This window comes from Equus quagga, chromosome 20 (genome assembly GCF_021613505.1).
Source record: "Equus quagga isolate Etosha38 chromosome 20, UCLA_HA_Equagga_1.0, whole genome shotgun sequence".
Taxonomy (NCBI): domain Eukaryota; kingdom Metazoa; phylum Chordata; class Mammalia; order Perissodactyla; family Equidae; genus Equus; species Equus quagga.
Genome location: NC_060286.1, coordinates 30,855,974 through 30,875,389, shown reverse-complemented (window position 1 = coordinate 30,875,389; position 19,416 = coordinate 30,855,974). Strand labels below are relative to the sequence as shown.

The 19,416-nt window shown below is 35.8% G+C and overlaps 1 protein-coding gene across 8 annotated transcripts in view; it reads left to right on the top strand.

The window, feature by feature from the left end:
* The window catches only part of EML5 (EMAP like 5), a 136,664-nt gene that overhangs the window by 60,748 nt on the left and 56,500 nt on the right, over nt 1-19,416 (top strand). For 7 of the 8 annotated variants that reach the window (XR_006886284.1, XM_046647088.1, XM_046647087.1 and 4 more), the window contains exons 14-20: nt 771-957; nt 6,396-6,501; nt 7,884-7,977; nt 8,970-9,070; nt 13,458-13,660; nt 14,550-14,661; nt 15,702-15,829. Coding sequence is in view for 7 of the 8 variants with exons in the window: in XM_046647088.1 (XP_046503044.1) it covers nt 771-957; nt 6,396-6,501; nt 7,884-7,977; nt 8,970-9,070; nt 13,458-13,660; nt 14,550-14,661; nt 15,702-15,829 (931 nt within the window). In the remaining variant the exon portion in view is untranslated. The remainder of the gene's footprint in view (nt 1-770; nt 958-6,395; nt 6,502-7,883; nt 7,978-8,969; nt 9,071-13,457; nt 13,661-14,549; nt 14,662-15,701; nt 15,830-19,416) is intronic. The other variant, XM_046647089.1, reaches the window with a different exon arrangement.

Below are 19,416 nucleotides of genomic sequence, written 5' to 3'. Positions count from 1 at the left end.
CAGATTCTCCAGTCCAACTCTTTCCTTCCCCGACCCAGTGGTCATTTTCTTACCTGGCTGATAATGCCTTCAGGAATTTGAAAAAGGGTTTATTTACCAAAAGTATTTTTCCTCCAGTGTTAAAACAGGCAGTATTTCTATTCGTTATGTTTAATGAATTGGATTTCTTTGAAGCACAAAGAAAGGTTGCTATATAAATGGAATTATATTGACCGTTTTAAGAAGATTTGGCTACTTTTTCTCTTAGTGTGTATAATGTTTTGAAATTGTTTAAACTTATTTTTGGAGTATATATTATATTCTCATGATTCAACAATGTATATATAAAGATACACTTTGAAAATCTTCTTCCTACTGCTGCCCTCCCAGCCAGCATTTTCCCCCTCCAACAGTAATCACTGTTACTTAGTTTCAGAAATATTTATGCATATACAATTACAAATATATATTCTATACTCTTTCACTTGTAAATAAAAACAACTATTTATGTTTTATAGTATACAAATTTAGTATTATACTTATGCAAATAGTAGTGTATATACACTTTTCTCTGCCTTTTTTCACTCAGTATTATAGCTTGGATCTTACTATTTGTAATCAGAGCAATTCACAAAAGTTTGTGGGATCTCAGATGCTTGTATTTTGTTTTAATTCTTCAGTACTTTGTAAAACTGGAAATTGAATGACCTAAAAGGTACCTGCTTTTCCTCTGTACCTTTATCAGATAAAAGGCCAAAGGTACTTTTATGCCATATGTTTTCTATATTTAGTTACAGAGGTTATGACTGTCGAAGTAATCTGTTTTATACTCAAATTGGTGAAATCGTATACCACGTGGCAGCAGTGGGTGTCATTTACAATCGACAGCAGAACACACAGCGCTTTTACCTGGGTCATGATGATGACATTCTCTGCCTGGCTCTTCATCCTTTGAAAGACTATGTAGCAACGGGCCAGGTAGGTCCTCTGAAACACTGTGTGACAGCAACCAGATAGGTTAGACCTTTGTTTGGGTTTAAAGTTAGGGTAATCCACTTTTTAAAAATCTATCTTTAGTATTCTAGGAAATGAAAAATAAAGAATTCTTTAGAATGGGATTTTATTTTCAAATTACAAATAAAATTTATCTCAACTTTTGTCCGACAGTTTTCCTTAGAGTTTTATTGTTTTAGTTATTATTTTAATTTGAATTTGGAACTAAGAGCTCTGGCTTGTCTTCTGTCAGGATAATATTAATTTTTAAAAATTTGTGAGTAAAAATTATAGAAAACAAAGACTAGAAATCTGATTTCTCTAAGTTGAGTTATCTAAAATAATATGTTATCTAACAAATGTTCTATGACAAACAGGATGACTGTGTTTTTATTTTACTATCATGATAGTAACCTATTCAAGTGTACCAAAGTACAAAGAAGTATTGAGATAGCAAACATTGAGAAAAATCTTAACTGATACCTCTCTATATGGATATTCTTAGACAGGGAAGGGAAGGGATGGTGTTTATAGATTCTTGCTCTATATAAGCACTTTTCTAGTTTCTGAATGTATATTTATTTTATTCTCATGTCTGTGAAGAGAGAAACCATTTCCCCCAGTTTATAAATGGGGAAGTTTAGGTTTAACAAAATTAAATAATTTTCTCAAAGACCTCTCAGCAAATAAGGGAGAAAGCCTAAAGCCCTAATCTGTCTGGCTTTAAACACCATGTAAATATACCTTCTAGGATATATTGAGGGCCGGGGGGTAGGCAGCTTTCATCATCCTATGTAGCTTCCCTAAAAGGAGAGAAAACTCTTCCCTTTTCCTTTGTCCCATCTTCCTTCCCTGTGTTTGTATCTCCCCATTGCTCACTCTTTCTCTCTTCCTCTCTTCCTCCCTTCCTCCCTTATTTCTCTCCCTCCTGTCTCCCCTTCATTCAAAAACATTCATAGAGCATGTGCGATGTACTAGGAAATGTGCTAGGAATATAGAGATAAGTAAGACATCTTGCCATGGTAAAGACTCATATTCTGAGGGGGAAAGATATACATGCAAGAAAAGTTCTGATATGAGGTCATAAGTATAGATCAGGGCTTGTTAACCTCGGCACTATTGACATTTGGGGCTAGATAATTCTTTGTTGTGAGGATAATTGCATTGTTGTGTAGAAGGCAATCCTATGCATTGTGGGATGTTTGGCAGCATCCCTGGCCTCTACCCACTAGATGCCAGTAACACCACCCTGCCTAGTTGTGACAACTGAAAAAACGTCTCCAGACAGTGTCAAATGTTGTCTGGAGGCAAAGATCACTCCCTGCTGAGAACCACTAATGTATAGATGTGTATGAAGTCCTTTGTAATATAATGAAGGACTGATTACCTGTGCCTAACAGAATCAAGGAAACCCTCATAGAAATGATGACATTTGAGCTGAGTAATTTACTGACAGAGGGGAGGTTGGAGAAAGTGTTCTAAGTGTGTTTTTTCAAGTATAAAAGTGGGGCAAAAAAACAAAACAAAACACAGCTTATTTAAAGAAGTGAGAGTAGCCTGAGGTATTCAAATCTTAGAGTGCGTGATGGACATTAGTGGAAGAACTAAGGGCACCATTTACCTTTACCTTTAGTTTGTATAAGTGGTTCCTCTTAAAGTACAGTTATGTACCCATTGTGCTGTGGCAAGGAGTTTGGACATTATTCTGGTACTACTGGAATGAAAAATGTAAAAACTGGTCATTTACTAACATGATTCTGGGATTTTAGGGAATTCAGGCCAGATTGAATTAAAAGTGAGTATGCCCACAGGATATCCCTGGATACCCGCTGTAGGGGAGGCAAAACTTTATCTCTGCCCATCTTAGTTTTCATCTGGGACTCAAAAAGACAGATTAATAGGAGAAAAACAATGTATTTATGCATACAGTGCTTATCCTGTGAGTGAAACCTAAACCAAAAGTAACTCAAAATGGAAACTTAGAATTCCAGCTTATGTAGAAAACAGTAAATTTGTAGAGAAATGACAGGACAAAGGAAACCAGTTTTAGGCTTCCAAGAACAACAAACTGTGGAAAGGTAAATATATAGGAGGAAACTAATAGAGAAAGGCTTGTTTGCAGATTCCCCTGGTGCTGTCTCTGGGTTGCAAGTCTGTCTCCAGTAAAAGGAGAATTTATATAATCAACAGGTTGTGCATCTTAAACTTATACAATGTTATCTGTCAATTATATCTCAATAAAATTGAAAAAAATTATATGTATTACCTACCTTTATTTAGAAAAGGAGGAGCTTTCTCTGGGTTTGCTGCTATTTTATTGCCTTAAGCCTAAAATAATTTTTATGTCAAAGAGGCATATTTTGGGGTGACATATTCTGGTTTCCTTCACCATCAAGCCATAGCTCCTTTGCTTCTGCTTAAACAACAGCGTATCTGCTTTAGACGCTGCAGAATCAAAACCTTTTCCCCAAGGCACAGGCTCACGCTGCCTCCTCCACTTCTCCCAGTGTTTTCCATTTCTTTCCTGTGTTATATTACAACCAACCAGTCCCGTCTCTATAATTAGAGACTTCTGAAATAAATGTTTCTCATAATTGTTCAAAATGAAAAAAAAATTTATTAAAAATAAAAAGATATGTCCAAAGTATTTTATCTGGATGTTTTGAAATTTAGTTGACAAATCTAAACGGTGTTTTGTTTTCTGAAGAATAGAGTACAAATAACTCCCCTTTGTTGAGAACCGTGATCCTAATTCTAGATGAAAGGAGCTGAAAGAACCTTACCTAGCAACTTATTTATGTATTTCACTTTGAGTACCCTGACTGATTGTACCATAATTTAGAAATTTTGTTTCATTCAACAAATATTTGTTGAGTGCTTCCTATTTGAAAGCATCGAGTGCTGTGGGAAACAAAAAGATAACTTAGATTGGCTGCCACTATGAAGAGCTCACAACCTAGTATCAGAGTTGGATGAATTACTGTATGTTTACAATTCACGGAAAATACGCTCTTTTAGATATCTTGTGGACAGCTCAGATTCAGCATGTCCAAAATGGAGATAAATGGGATTAAGCTTCCTTTCCAAACCTGCTCATGCTCATGCTGTTTCCTACTTAGAACATGGTGCTATGTTAACTTGGTTGCCTAAGCCTGAGAGTCAGCCTTGTTCTTCTTCACCCTTGATAGCCAGTCAGTCCCAGAGTTGCATCCGTTATTTGCCCTGAATATAGCTTGATTCTCTACCTTGAATGTATCTTTGCTTTCTTTTTTTTTAAAACCTCATCTCTACTGGCAATTCAATGCTTCATAATCTCTAATTTATTGCTATACCCAACCAACTGTTCTCCCACCTTTAATTACCCCTATCCATTTTCCAGTCCCTTAGTAATCTTTCTTTTCTTCAGTGTGTATTAGTAACTTTTAGGCTAATATGTAAACTCAGTAACATGCACCTCAAGGCATTTAACCTAGTCTAAGTCTCCAAACTTCTCTTTTTCTCTCTTACCATTTACCTCCTTGTAAACTATACTCCTGCCTTTTGAGCTATTTAGAATTTGTCCAACATGTGTAATGCTGTTTCAGGTCTTTTATATAGTTCTCTCCTCTTGGAAAATTCTTCCCTTTCAGGTCCGTTCAATCATCCAACTTTATCTAATTCCTACCCCTCCTTTTAAGGCTTAGGACAAGTAACATGTCTGAGAACTTGCCCCATCTCTCCCTTCTCCCCTCATGCCTATCTGACATGCCCTGAGTGTGCTTGAATAACACTTACATATTACTTAAGCCAGTACTGAATATGCTGTTTAAAACGAACTCTTTCACTTGTTAGCTGTGGGAAAATTGCCTAACCTCTCTATGCCTCAGTTTCCACATCTTTTAAAATGGGAGTACTATCAGTGCCTATCTCATAGAGTTGTTTGATTATTAAATGAGTCAATCCTTGTAAAATGTTTAGAATAGTTTCTGGCACATAAGTCAGTTCTCAGTAAATGTTAGTCTTCATCATCATTTCCGTGTGACATGTCCAGTGGGCAGTTGAACATGTGAGTCTTGAATTCAGAAGAAAAGTTTGAAGGTTGGAGGGTAGAATTTGGGAGTCATTTGTTGATTTAACTGTTGAAAGTGGAAGTGAGTTACCTCCAGGCAAAAATGTAGGATGAGAAGACCGTAGTATGAAAGCCGGAATCTTGGGGAAGTTTGCATTTAAGGGACAGGTGCTGAAACTGTGAAGGAAGCTCAGTAGTAAGAGTCAAGGAGACTGGAGAACTAGGAGAGAGTAGTCCTGTGAAGTTATCAGAAGTATCAAGCTCTGCAGAGGTTAAGTAGAAAGAAAACTTAACACTCACTGGTAATGTTTGGCTGAATAACTTAGTGAATTATTGACTGATTGCAGTGTCATTTTTTGTTATGTCTTTATATAAAACCAATCTCAGAATTAACGATAATTGGTAGCTATCTTAGTTATTTCAGGAGTTGCCTTTATAGGCAAAGCTATTATATCTCTTTATCCTTATAGTTAAAGACAGTGATTACTTGAGGCTAAAGGAATAATTTAGAATTGATAGTTTATCTGTGCATTCATGAACATCATAAACCAAGTTTAAAGATAAGTGATAGAGCAGCTGGCCCAGTCACATAGTGGTCAAGTTTGCGCACTCTGCCTTGGCAGCCTGGGGTTCATGGGTTCAGATCCCAGGCTCAAACCTACACACCACTCCTCAAGCCATGCTGTGGTGGCATCCCACATATAAAATAGAGGAAGCTTAGCACAGATGTTAGCTCAGGGACAATCTTCTTCACCAAAAAAAAAAAAAAAAAGTGATAGACCACTGCAGTAAAACTGTCTATTCAGAGTCTTGTTTACCTGCTTTAACCCCTCTGTATCTTTGTTTATAATTATCCTAGCCTAGAATGGGCCTGCTTTCTTCTCTTTTTATCCAAGACCTGTGGTTTCTGAAGGTTCAGGTCAAGTATCATCTCTTCTATGAAGTTTTTCTCTACAGCCTTTTCATCCCTCATTAGGCATGTATTTCCAGATGTTCTTATTTAACCGAAAGTATCTTGTTTTCCCAATAAGTGTGCAAAATGTACCTGAATGTCGTAGTGTTCATTGTATCTAGCATAGGAACATTGCCAATAAAAGGTACTCAGTAAGCATCTTTATTTATGAAGAATAGAATAAATTTTAGGAATCACATAGTTCTGGAACATTCCTAGAAACAGTGAGCTTAGTGTCATTAGCTTTTCAATAATTGTAAGAAAAAAATGTTAGTCACATATATCACCTACTTTATATTTTTTATTTGATAAATATCTATAGCAAATAAGACAGGCTGTAAAATCTCCTGTCTTATTTCTTTTTAATAGATATGAAAATAATTTAATTGTATAAAGTGACTTTTATAATTCTTTCTATCTTAGGTAGGTAGGGATCCCTCAATTCACATATGGGATACAGAGACCATTAAACCATTGTCAATTTTAAAGGGCTACCACCAATATGGTGTCTGTGCTGTTGATTTCTCAGGTAAGGCTGTTTTCTATCTCAGTAAGAATGACCAAAATACAGAGGTGCAATACATAGCATTTTAGTCTAAATCAGTGCTGCACTTGTCATTTAGCTGTGACCTTCACAATTTTTATCAAATATGCATACTGTTGTCCTAACCAATCAGGGCTGTGAAAGAGTGGGTTTGCTGGCTGGTTTATAATTATAATTTAATGAGTGTAATTTTGAATACCTGTTAATTTAAATATGTTTCTATTAAAATAAAAAATGTTTGCATAACATCTAAAACTATCCAATTACTACTAGTGGTATATATCTTCTACTTTGGGCAAACCCTGATCTCACTTAATATTTTACAGCCACAGAGTTAATTATGAAAATGTTTAGGGTGAAAGCTAAGAAAAAAAGAGTTGAGAACTGAAGTATTTGTTTTGTAACATTTCTATGAAGTGACAATTCCAAGCCCTTTTACCAAAATAATTTCAGATTATGTTACGTTGTTGCTGTATGTTTGAAAGTTTAAGAGCTGCAGATAGATCTACAATGAAAGCCAGCATGTGGTTCGGGAAGAGGAGGGAAATACCATTAATAGAGAAATTTATAATAAACGAAACAGTAAATTTGTGCTGTCTGCTGCTCTGACTAAAGTGATAGTGAATTATTCATAGCAGAGTTTTGGGAGAAAATGTATATACACGTTCAGGGATCTGCTAAGAATCAAGAAGGAAGAAAATGAACGGCAAACTAAGGGAGTCAACAGGAAAAATGCCACTGGTAGCAATGAACTAATTGAGGTCTGCAAAAAGTGTGGTAGAGCGGCAAACATTTTAGTGGAGTTTGAGCCTTTATAACCTGTAAACACGTGCACACCTGTCAGCATGACTAATTTAGCTCAATCATTTGTCTAATACAGTCATTGCTTGTTGCTTGATAATAGTAACAACTAAAGTGATTAACCTTCACTAAAAATCATCGTATTAATGGCAATATATAGTTTTAACCTACATCTTTTTCAATGATTAACTTTTCATTGTTGCTGTAAGTTCTTATATCACAGTGGAATTCTTATGGTGAATTTAATTGAAGTAAATATTTTCTTCCTTCTGTCAGTTTTTCCTTTCCTCCTCATTTTTTAAGTCTATCTACTTACCTTCCTCCTTCCCCTCATTCCATCCTGGTGGATAGATAAAGTAAATGAGCTCAGAGAAAATGCCAGTAGATATGTTGAGAAACTGTCCCCCCTTATAAATTCTAATTCTTTTAATAGATGTATGCATGCCTAACATTTAGCATTATTTGATAAAATTTTAAATATGGTGCTGTGGTTTTAGAATGTGTACTGAATGTTTTTTATCTTCTGATGTTAATGCTCAGTATATCTCTCTGATGAATTTTCATAGCGGATGGGAAACGTTTGGCCTCAGTTGGAATAGATGATGGCCATACTATTGTGCTGTGGGACTGGAAGAAAGGAGAGAAACTTTCAATAGCAAGGTAGGGAAAAAACCCTGATATCACGTTGACAAAATACTACCATTACTTTGGACTTAAAAATTTTTTAATTAAAACAATTTTGAAGCTTTGTTTATTGCTGCTGTCTTTATTACCATCAAATAAATAGTATAATCATGGTAAAAAGACAAACAATTTCAGGATTCATTTGTAGGTTTATCCCTTGTGAACCTACTTTTTAATGTAACTAGTATGACAATTAGTAATGTAACTAATTTGAAAAAAGCTGTTATCTAAAATCTCCATTTACAGGTAGCATGAATTCTACTGTATGATAAGCTATTATAAAGTCCTTGGAAAGTATGATAAAATGCTTATATATTTGAATGAAAGAAGATATGTACACACTCATATCACAAATAAATTATAGATTATTTTTATTTTCTATGTTATATTTTTTATTTTCTAAATTTTCTGCAATGAGCATGTATTAGTTCTATAATAATAAAAAATATGAATAGTTGCTTTAAAGGAGGAAACAGTGTCAGAGACTCTTTTTTTTAATTTCCTGTTCCTTAAAGTAAGACATTAAAACACTTAAAATACATAGATAAGTGCTTTTTTTCCAGAGTATATAGACAATGCCCAAATATAAAATAATTTAAGGGGAACTTTGTGTTTGGAAAGGCTATATTAAGCTATAACAGAGTATTTTAAAAAATTTCTTTAACTTATTTACTCCAAAAATAGCATTCCCTGTGCACAGTACTGTAGTAGGTGCAATAGGTACTATCCACAAGAAGTTCAATTCTCATTGTTCCTATCTTTTAAGATTCTGTTGATTAGAGTTAATATATTAAAATAATGACAAAATAACAAATGTACAAATTGCATGATTCCATATTCCAAACTTGAGAGACAAGTGGGCCAAGCATTCAGTAATGGAGTAATCAGGATAAAGGTATGGATTAGGCAAAAGATTATTACAGGAGAGATTTATCTTCAGAGTTAAAACATTTTGGTATTTATTTCAGAGGAAGTAAAGATAAGATTTTTGTTGTAAAGATGAACCCCTACGTGCCTGATAAATTAATTACAGCTGGAATTAAACACATGAAATTTTGGCGTAGAGCAGGTAAGAAAGTGCTTCTTTTTACTCCTTTGAAATTTAAGAAATTGTTACTTTAAAAAGTGATTTAGCTAAGTGCAGTGTGGTATCCTAGATTGGATCCTGGAACAGAAAAGAGACATTAGTGGAAAAACAGGTGAAATCTGAATGAAGTCGGAGGTCAGTTAATAGTAATGTAACAAACATGTTGGTTTCTTAGTTTTGACAAATAGTCTATAGATTACTATAGATGTACTGTAATATAGTATAGTATAGATTACTATAGATGTAAGATGTTAACATTAAGCGAAACTGGATAAGGAGTATACGAGAACCTTCTGTGTTATCTTTGTGTCTTTTATGAAAATCTAAAATTATCCAAAATACAAAGTTCGTTTTTTGAAAAAGTGATGCACAGTTGTCTTGGTACATTTTAAACAAATGTAAGATTTATTTTATTGTCATTTATTGGCTGCATTGATGTAGTATTCATGTTTGCAACAGGATTTAACTTAGAAGATTAATCAAGTGATGTCCAGACTCCTTCCTTCTGTTAAAGATGTTTTTGGTCTAAACTGAACATGAAAAATTTTTTTAAAATTCTTCATATGCTATAGAATGATATAGAAATGGAATTTCATATTACTTAGTCATTTGTAACTGTAAAACAATAACTGTGGAAGAAGTTCATGTTTTAAAATAAAAGCCTCTTTTCCAAATAGAATAGTATAAACTCCAGCAATTTAACATCAAAGTCTCAGCACACTTAAACCTTTCAGATAAAATACATAAATATAGGAAAAAGTGAAACATTATTAGACAAGAATAGGCTCATTAAAGACATTTCCAAAGTTCAAGTAACTTTCAAGTTGTAAGCTGCGTAAGACACGAATTGATCTTCATCCCAGATTCATCAGATCATAGTGTATATACATTTACAAATTAAAAAGAAGTATTTTCACATTTATGATTTCATTCCCGTACATTTAGAGAAAAATTTTGAGTATCTTAGTTACTTGGAATTGCAAATACCCAGCAAGTAATGCTTATTATTTCTGTCTTGAAAAAAAACTATAAGTGTATTTGAAATAAGAGACTTAATGAAAGTAAGTAGCCTTAAAATGAAAAGATTTGCAATTAACTTTTCTCCTTCAGTTTGATTTGACATATAATAGATCTGAAACTGAACCATAGAAGGATAAATGTTAAGGCTTTGGTGTACATTTTAACCTTCTTCACTTTTGGGGTTCTGATCTACAGCGTTCGCTAGCCAAGTGGGAAATAAGTAGCCACTTTATTAATCTGAGTAAATGCTGTCTAATCTCTGAATGTATAGCTTTATGTAAACTAAGTTAAAGATGACTTAGGCCTGAGGTTAAAAGGGTGCTTTTTACCTTTTTACCTTCCAGGTATAGGCTTTGAGAATTCCAAGTTATGAATTATTAGTCTATCCTTTAAGGAATTTGAACTCTATTCTGTGGCTGGTGGGGGTGGGGAGCCATTGAAAGTTTTTGAGTGCAAGGAAAACATGACCTTGTGCAGTAGGAACATGTTATGCTGTATGTATCAGAAGACACAGCTATTGATTATCTAAACCAGGGGTGGTAAACTCTTTCTGTAAATGACCAAATAATAAATATTTTAGATTTTCCAGGCCCAGGAACAAAATCAAGAATATTATGTAGGTATTTATAGAACAAGAGAGAGAACTCCTGCTCTGCTCTACCCTGTTTGCACCCAGTTGCCGTTAACTGGAGACATTCTTTCCAAGATCAGCCTGCTGCAGCAGAGGGGACCTGCACGTTTGGGGGGTGGGATCATGGTCAGCTTCACTCTGCCCAAGTAACGCAGAGATCCTAGTGTGTCCGTCTCCTTCTGGAGAGCCCTAACTTCTCAACTTGGGCAGCTGGCCAGAGGCAAGGCGACTCCTTGACTTCAGTTCCACTGCTGGGTCCCAGCAGTTGCCATTAGCAAAATCCTCAACTTCCAGATAGTAACCAACTCAAGCCCCGGGCAGCTGCTAGTTAGCAGCCAAAAGTCAGGGAATCAGGCTCTGGAAGCAGAGAAGGAAACAGGCGTGACCTCTGCAGCTCATAGTGCCAATTTGCTCCAGTGCGCACCGTACAAAATAGATGGTGGCAGAATTTGGCCTGCAGCCTGTAGTTTGCTGACCCTGTTCTAGATGGGTAGTCAGTGCTCTAGTGAAGGCCAATCCCTCCGCTTGTGTACTAGATCTCTTCTGCTGTCACCTACTCAAGGACATGACTTCAACTCTGCTTCCCTTTCTCTCCTACATCATCAGTTTTCCTTCTCTACAGACTTTCCCTTCAGCATACAAGTATGGTGTTATTCTCCATCTTAAAACCCAACAAAACCCCTTCAACTCTCTTCTCCAATTGCTAATCAATTTCTCTTCTTACCCACGTACTGAAACACCTCCAAACAGTTGTTTACACTTTCAATTTGCAATGTGTCGTCTTCTTTCTCTTGAGAGAAGTCTAATGTTTTTTTTTCCTTCACCTCTCCACTTAACTGCCCTTGAGGTTCACTGATGACTCTGGCTGCTATGTTAAGAAAAGACAATCTTACAAATGGATCTGGAATGTGACCACTTTTCATCATCTTCCATGCTACCACCGTGGTCCATGCCACCTTTATCATTTGCCCAGATGATTGAAATAGACTTCTCTTTTCATCCTTGCTGCTCTTCAATTTTCTTTCAACCCAGAAGTCAGAATGAACCTGTTAATAAATCATATGCCAGATCTTGTCATTCCAACTACCCAAATGTTTTCCATCTCATATAGAGTAAAAGTTAAATCCTTACAGCGGCCTGAAATACTGCCTTTGACCTCTCTGACCCCATCTCCCATTAGTGCCTCCCTTACTTTCTTTCCTACTTTATACTGGCCTCCCTGATTGTTCCTTGAAGATTCTTGTCACATTCCTGCATTTGGGGCCTTTGGACTTGCTGCTCCCTCTGCCCTGAACACTGTTCTTGCATAGCTTGTTCTTGCTACCTCCTTCAGGTCTGCGTTGAGATATTACCTTCTCAGTGAGGCCTTTCTTAACCACCGTACTGAAAATGGACCCATGTCACTTCTTATCTCCTTTTTATGTCTATGTTTTCTCCATGGCTCCTATCATCTTCTAACATACTATACATCTTACTTATTTGTCATATTTATTGACTATCTCTCACCAGGAAGCTCCATGAAAACAAGGAATTTCGTTGTCTGTTTTGTTCAAAGCTCTACCCCCAGTGCCTTGAATAGTACCTGGCATATGTATTTCTTGAGTGAATGAATGACTTTAATTGGAAAAATGGGCAAAAGGTATCAACAGGTAGTGAATGGCCAATTAAAATAGGAAAAGATGATACAGCCCATTAATAATCAGGGAAATGCAAATTAAAACCACAATAAAATTTAGTTGGTATTTCATCCCCCAGTCTGACAATAACAAGTGTTCCTGAAAGCTGGGAAATAATAGGAACTCTCTTCACTATTAATGGGAGTGTAAATAGATTTATCAACCCTGGATAACAATATGGCAACAGATGATACCTCTCATTTATGTGTTGTTCCTTTTGCACATACCCTATGGCCATTCCTAGGCATTACTAGAGCATCTCTTGTATAGAAGAAGCCCTGACAAAAATGTTTAAAGCAGCATTGTTTTCAATAGCAAATCTTGGAGACAACTTAAGTGACCATTAATAGGAAAGTGGACAGATTGTGTTTGTTTATATAATGGAATGCTATATAGTTATGAAAATGAGTTTTCTAGAGGTACAAATCAGCATGTATAAAACTCCATAACAAATCATTAGTGAAAAAAGCAAGTTGCAAAAGAATACATACAGGATGGTATTTATAGAAAATTTTAAAACATGAAAAATAATATGACATTGCCCTAAGAATTCATAAATAAGTATTAAAATATATATAAAGGAATGTGTGAGAATAATCAACACCGCATTCAGAATAAGAGGTGAAAAGGGAGATGGGATTGTCATCGCCTTTCAGTTGTTTAGTAATTTTATGTAAGTTGATAGTGTATTGATATAGGTGTTCATTGCATTGTTTTTTATACCTTTTTGTATTAAATGCTTCATAATAAAAATTTTGAAAAACGTAATCAGAAGTACTAAGAACTAATTAAAATTGACTTAGCACGTGTTTTTGTTTATCCAAAATGCTATGGCCTAAAATCAGCCATTGGTATGGCTGCCTAAGCTGGGCAAAGTGTTGCCCAAGTCACTGAATGAGAGACCTGTAATTTTCTTTTTAATTCTCCTTACTGTTCCATGTTTTTGTATTTAAACAAAAACAACAGTAGCAAAGAAATTTTACTGCTTTATAATTTTATACGTTTTGAAAGTGGTACTCTTGTAATATTTTTTATGAACCAGGGGGAGGATTGATTGGAAGAAAAGGCTACATAGGCACACTGGGGAAAAATGACACAATGATGTGTGCAGTGTATGGATGGACTGAAGAGATGGCTTTTTCTGGAACATCCACAGGAGATGTGTGTATCTGGAGAGATGTCTTTCTTGTAAAAACAGTTAAAGCACATGATGGGCCAGTCTTCAGTATGCATGCGTTGGAAAAAGTAAGTAACCTAAAGATATTTTAAGTTAAACACAATTTGATCATGGAGTATAGAACATTTTCACAAGTAAAGGAATTTTGCCTTCCTGCTTAGCTTGGCCACCCAATAATGATCTATGAACTAGAGTCTTTTTGACCTTGTTTCATTCCTCCTTTTAAACTTCTGATCACACAGTGAAATAGGTCTGCTGTTTAAAAAGTTAATATTTATTAATCACTATGTGTCAAAAGTTGTGTAAGTGCTTTATATATTATCACCATGTCCTGTGAGGTAGCTACTGTTACTATCCTCTCTCTTTTTTTTTTTTTTTTCTTTTTTCTTTTGCTGGAAAAGATTTGCCCTAAGCTAACATCTGTGGCCAATCTTCCTCTTTTTTTTTGCCCCCCTCCCTAAAGCCCCAGTACATATTATTATTCTAGTTGTAAGTCCTTCTAGTTCTTCTATGTGAGCTGCCACCACAGCATGGCTACTGGCAGACGACTGGTGTGGTTCCGTGCTTGGGAACCAAACCTGGGCTACCGAAGCAGAGTGCGCCAAACTTTAACCGCTAGGGCTCTATCCTCTCTTTTTAAAGGGTGGGATTATGAAACCTCCAGGAGAATATATTTAACTTGCTGAAAGTGGTAGAGCTATTTTATGGTTCCAAATTACAAATTGTGTTTTTAAAGTCCTATCCTAAAAGTAGAATGTTTAGTGTCAGTGTAAATATTTTTGCAGACTCCATGTTGATGTTTAAAAAAACATTGAATTCTTAGGATAACTCTTGTTCTTTATGAGCTGTAACTTTTGGCTATGAATGTTCTTTGTTCTAGAGTTTTTCAATATAAAGACGGTTATTATTTTTTTAAATATCTAAATCTTTATTAACTTGAATCTTTTACTTTCATAGGGATTTGTAACTGGAGGAAAAGATGGTGTGGTAGCTCTTTGGGATGACTCCTTTGAAAGATGTCTCAAGACCTATGCTATAAAAAGAGCTGCTTTGGCCCCAGGGTCTAAAGGTGGTTTGAGATTTAATTTACTTTGTAGGAAAAAAGATTAATTGCTCATTAATATGTGTGGTCACTGAGGTGGAACACACGGAATGCATTTTTCCTTCTTTACTAGACAGGCATCAGAGTTAAATGGGGGAAGCCACTTAGTTGGGTGCCAGAATCATTGCTGCCCTTTCAAAATCTATTTTCTGTGGTGTATACATGGTAAAATATTAACCAAGTACAAGATTACTAATGTTAATTCTTAACATTTTTAATTTTCCAAAGAAAATCACATTTAGCACCAGTCAGGAATTTATCATCAAACTTGGTGTTTTGTTGACCCTGCCTCTCTAGCCTTGCAGGCCGTTCTCCCCTTCCCTTTTCTCTCGGTACATTAAGGCGCTGCATCATACTCTGACCTCCAGGCCTTTCTATCTGCTATTACTTTTGCCTAGAATTTACCTTTCCTCCTCCCTCCTGACCTCTCCAGTTACCTGACCATATATTCATTTTTCAGATCTCAAATGTTATTTCTTCTAGGATGATTCCTTCCACTCCCCTCCCCCTGAAAGAGGTTAAATTCTCTTGCATATGCTCCTCACACAGGGTTTTTTTTCTCATTGTATGCCCTGTGAGGTCAAGAGCTGGCTCTGTCATGTTTACCAATAGATCTCGGAAGCCTGCCTAGGACACAGTAGACATAAATGAATTAATCGTAAGTTGAATTAAAATTTCCAACCAGAATATTGTATGTGCTCTAAGAGGCACAGGAGGTAGATGAGGAGGGGCACATCTAAGAGGAAAAGAAACAGTTGTCAGAATGGTAGCAGGGGATCTGGGATAATACAGAATCATAGAATTGTAGTATATAAATGGTGCTTACTTTTGAGATTAGTAAATTGAACGATTGGGGGAAAGGCATGCTTTTATTAGAATACTTAAAATATAGGAGAAAGCAACCTTGTAGTGTGATTTTCATTGTCAAAATAACATCATTGGCAATATATACATCCTTGTATTATAGTAACTTCATACCTAAAGAAAATCTCCACTTAACATTTCAGGTCTTCTCTTGGAAGATAACCCATCTATACGTGCCATATCATTAGGACATGGTCATATTTTAGTTGGCACAAAGAATGGTGAAATATTAGAAGTGGATAAAAGTGGCCCAGTAACACTTCTGGTCCAGGTAATTTCAAATGTTAATATGTTAATATGACTGATTCAATACATAAGAGCCAAAAGTTGGCAGTGGTGAAAAATGATGTTAGGGAAATATTTGTTGATGTTAGTATATACCAAAAAATGTAAATTTAATTATAGCTAAATGAGTAGACATCAGTAAATAAATATGCGTGTTATCATGCGGAATTATTGTCAACAATTCAAGTAATTTCTTATCACAAAATAAAAAACGAGTGGAAAGAAAAAGACAGATGTAGTTAATTTAACACAGTCCATTTATTTAATATTTAATTTTATTTGAAGTATATTTGTTGAATGTAAGGGAGTTGTTTTTCTGTGAAACCCATGTTTCTAACTTAGAAAAATAAAAAACAAATGTATGCTAAAATTTTACTGTGAAAACATTTATCAGTGAAAATATATTAATAATAAAACAAAAATCCATAAAAGTAAAAATTTGTGTGGTAGAAATATAAAATGAAACAGCAGGATTAGCTGATCCTTAACATCAGGAATGCTGTATTAATTTTTTAGATGTACATTTCCTATAGATATTATGTTTTTCTGAAAAGTAAGAGGAGAAATAAGTCAATACTATAAAACATAGCAAGTGAGATAGAATCTCCACTAATGAAAAATTGTCCCCATGCAACTCTAGGTAGTAACACCAATTTTGAATATGCCTTTTACCCTGAAAAAGAATTACGTTCTTTCTTAATACAGACTTATTTCTTCTCCAGTCCCCACTTCACTCCTGTTAAGACTCCAGAGAGCACATGTAGATGAGAACATTGGACATGCTTTAATGGTAGTATAATACCCTAATGTGCCAAGGAAAATTTATAAGCAAATAACGAAACATTTTATATTAAATTAACTGTCAGACTTTGGTGTCTTACTCTTTAATTTCAGTCATATAATATGCCTTTGAAGTAAAAAGATGATGGAGTCATAGTGTTAAACATGTTTATGATCTCTTGGAAAATATTAACACAAGTGCACTTTTGCAGAGGAATCCATAGAATTATTCAAAAACAGTTTTGTAATTTTAAGAAAATATTTCGAAGTCATAAATGACATCCTATTATTTTTTATATTTATTATGGAGTTTAAGCTTTCAAATATCTACTGTTTCCTAAACATCAGGAACAAAGCAAGGATACCAGGTCTCACTGTTATTGTCCAACACTGTGTGTGAGGTCTTAGCTAATCCAGTAAAACAAAACAATAAAAGGTGTAAGTATTGGAAACAAATGGACAAACACTCAGTATTTGCGGATATTATAGCCCTATGTCTTGAATGTTCAAGAGAATAATTTGAAAGATTAGTAGAACTAATTAAGGAGTCCTGTAAAGTGAGTAGATGCAAAGTCAACATATAAAAATCAACAGTATTTCTAAATATCAGCAAATCAGTTACAAAATATGACACAAAAATAGTACAAAGAAAACTGCGATAACCAAGAATAAAAACAGGCATACTTTGCAGATACTGTGGGTTTGGTTTCAGACCACCACAATAAAGCAAATATCGCAATCAAACAAGTCACACAATTTTTTGGTTTCCTGGTGCATATAAAAGTTATGTTTACACTATAGTCTGTTAAATGTATAATAGCATTATGTCCAAAAAAATGATGTACATACCTAATTTTTTTTTTGGAGGAAGATTAGCCCTGCGCTAACATGTGATGCCAATCCTCCTCTTTTTGGTGAGGAAGACTGGCCCTGAGCTAACATCTGTGCCCATCTTCCTCTACTTTATATGTGGGATGCCTACCACAGCATGGGTTGCCAAGCAGTACCATATCCGCACCCAGGATCCGAACTGGCGAACCCTGCACTGCCAGAGTGGAATGTGCGAACTTAACTGCTGTGCCACTGGTCTGGCCCCATGTACATACCTAATTTAAAAATACTTGATTACTGAAAAATGCTAACCAGAGGCCAGCCCTGTGGCCTAGTAGTTACATTTGGTGCACTCCACTTTGGCGGCCTGGGTTCAGTTCCCAGGCACAGACCTACACTACTTGTCAGCCATGCTGTGGTGGTGACCCACATACAAAATAGAGGAAGATTGGCCACAGAGGTTAGCTCAGGGCCAGTCTTCCTCAGTAGTAAAAAACAAAAGCTAACCATCGTCTGAACCTTTAGCGAGTTGTAATCTTTTTGCTGATGGAGGGTCTTGCCTCGATGTTGATGGTTGCTAACTGATCAGGGTGGTAGTTGCTGAAGGTTGGGGTGGCTGTGGCAATTTTTTAAAGCAAGGCGGAAGTGAAGTTTGTCACATTGATTGACTCTTCCTTTCACGAACAATTTCTCTGTAGCATGTGATGCAGTTTGAATAGCATTTTATCCACAGTGGAACTTCTTTCAAAATTGGAGTCAATCCTCTCAAACCCACCTCTTTATCAACTAAGTTTACTTAATATTCTAAATCCTTTGTTGTCATTTCAACAGTCTTCACAGCGTCTTCACCGGGGTTAGATTCCATCTCAGGAAACCACTTTGCTCATCCATAAGAAACAACTCCTCTTCAATTAAAGTTTTATCATAAGATTGCTGTTGCATCTTCAGGCTCCACTTCTGATTCTAGTTCTCTTGCTATTTCCACATCTGCAGTTACTTCCTTACTCAAGTCTTGAACCCCTCGAAGTCATCCATGTGGTTTGGAATCACACTCTTGTTAATGTTGATATTTTGACCTCTTTCCATGAATTGCGAATGCTCTTAATGGCATCTAGAATAGTGAATCCTTTTCAGAAGGTTTTCAATTTACTGTGCCCAAGTCCATCAGAGGAATCCCTCACTACCTATGAAAGCTATAGACTTAAGAAATGTGTGTCTTAAATAATGAGACTTGAGAGTCAGAATCCCTCCTTGATCCATGGGCTGAAGAATGGGTGTTGTGTTAGCAGGCATGAAAACAGTATTACTTTCCTTGTACATCTCCATCAGAGCTGTTGGGTGACCAGGTGCATTGTTGATGAGCAGTCGTATTTTGAAAGGAATCCTTTTTCTGAGCAGGAGGTCTCAACAGTGGGCTTAAAATATTCAGTAAACCATGTTGTAAACAGATGTGCTGTCATCCAGCCTTTGTTGTTCCGTTTATAGAGCACAGAATGAGTAGTAGCAGAATTCTTAAGGGCTTAGGATTTTCAGAATGGTAAATGACCATTGGCTTCCACTTAAAGTCACCAGCTGTGCTACACCCTAATAAGAGAGTCATCCTGTCCTTTGAAGCTTTGAAGCCAGGCATTGACTTCTCTTTTCTAGCTATAAGAGTCCTAGATGGCATCTTTTCCCAGTATAAAGCTGTTTCATCTACATTGGAAATCTGTTGTTTAGTTAGCCACCTTCATGAATTATCTTAGCTAGATCTTTGGGGTAACTTGCTTCAGCTTCTACGTCAGCACTTGCTGCTTCCCCTTGCCCTTTTATGTTATGCAGATGGCTTCTTTCCTTAAACGTCAGGAACCAACCTCTGCTAACTTCACACTTTTATTCTGCAGCTTCCTCCCCTCTCTCAGTCTTCATAGAATTGAAGAGAGTTAGGGCCTTGCTCTGGATTAGTTTTAGACTTAAGGGAAT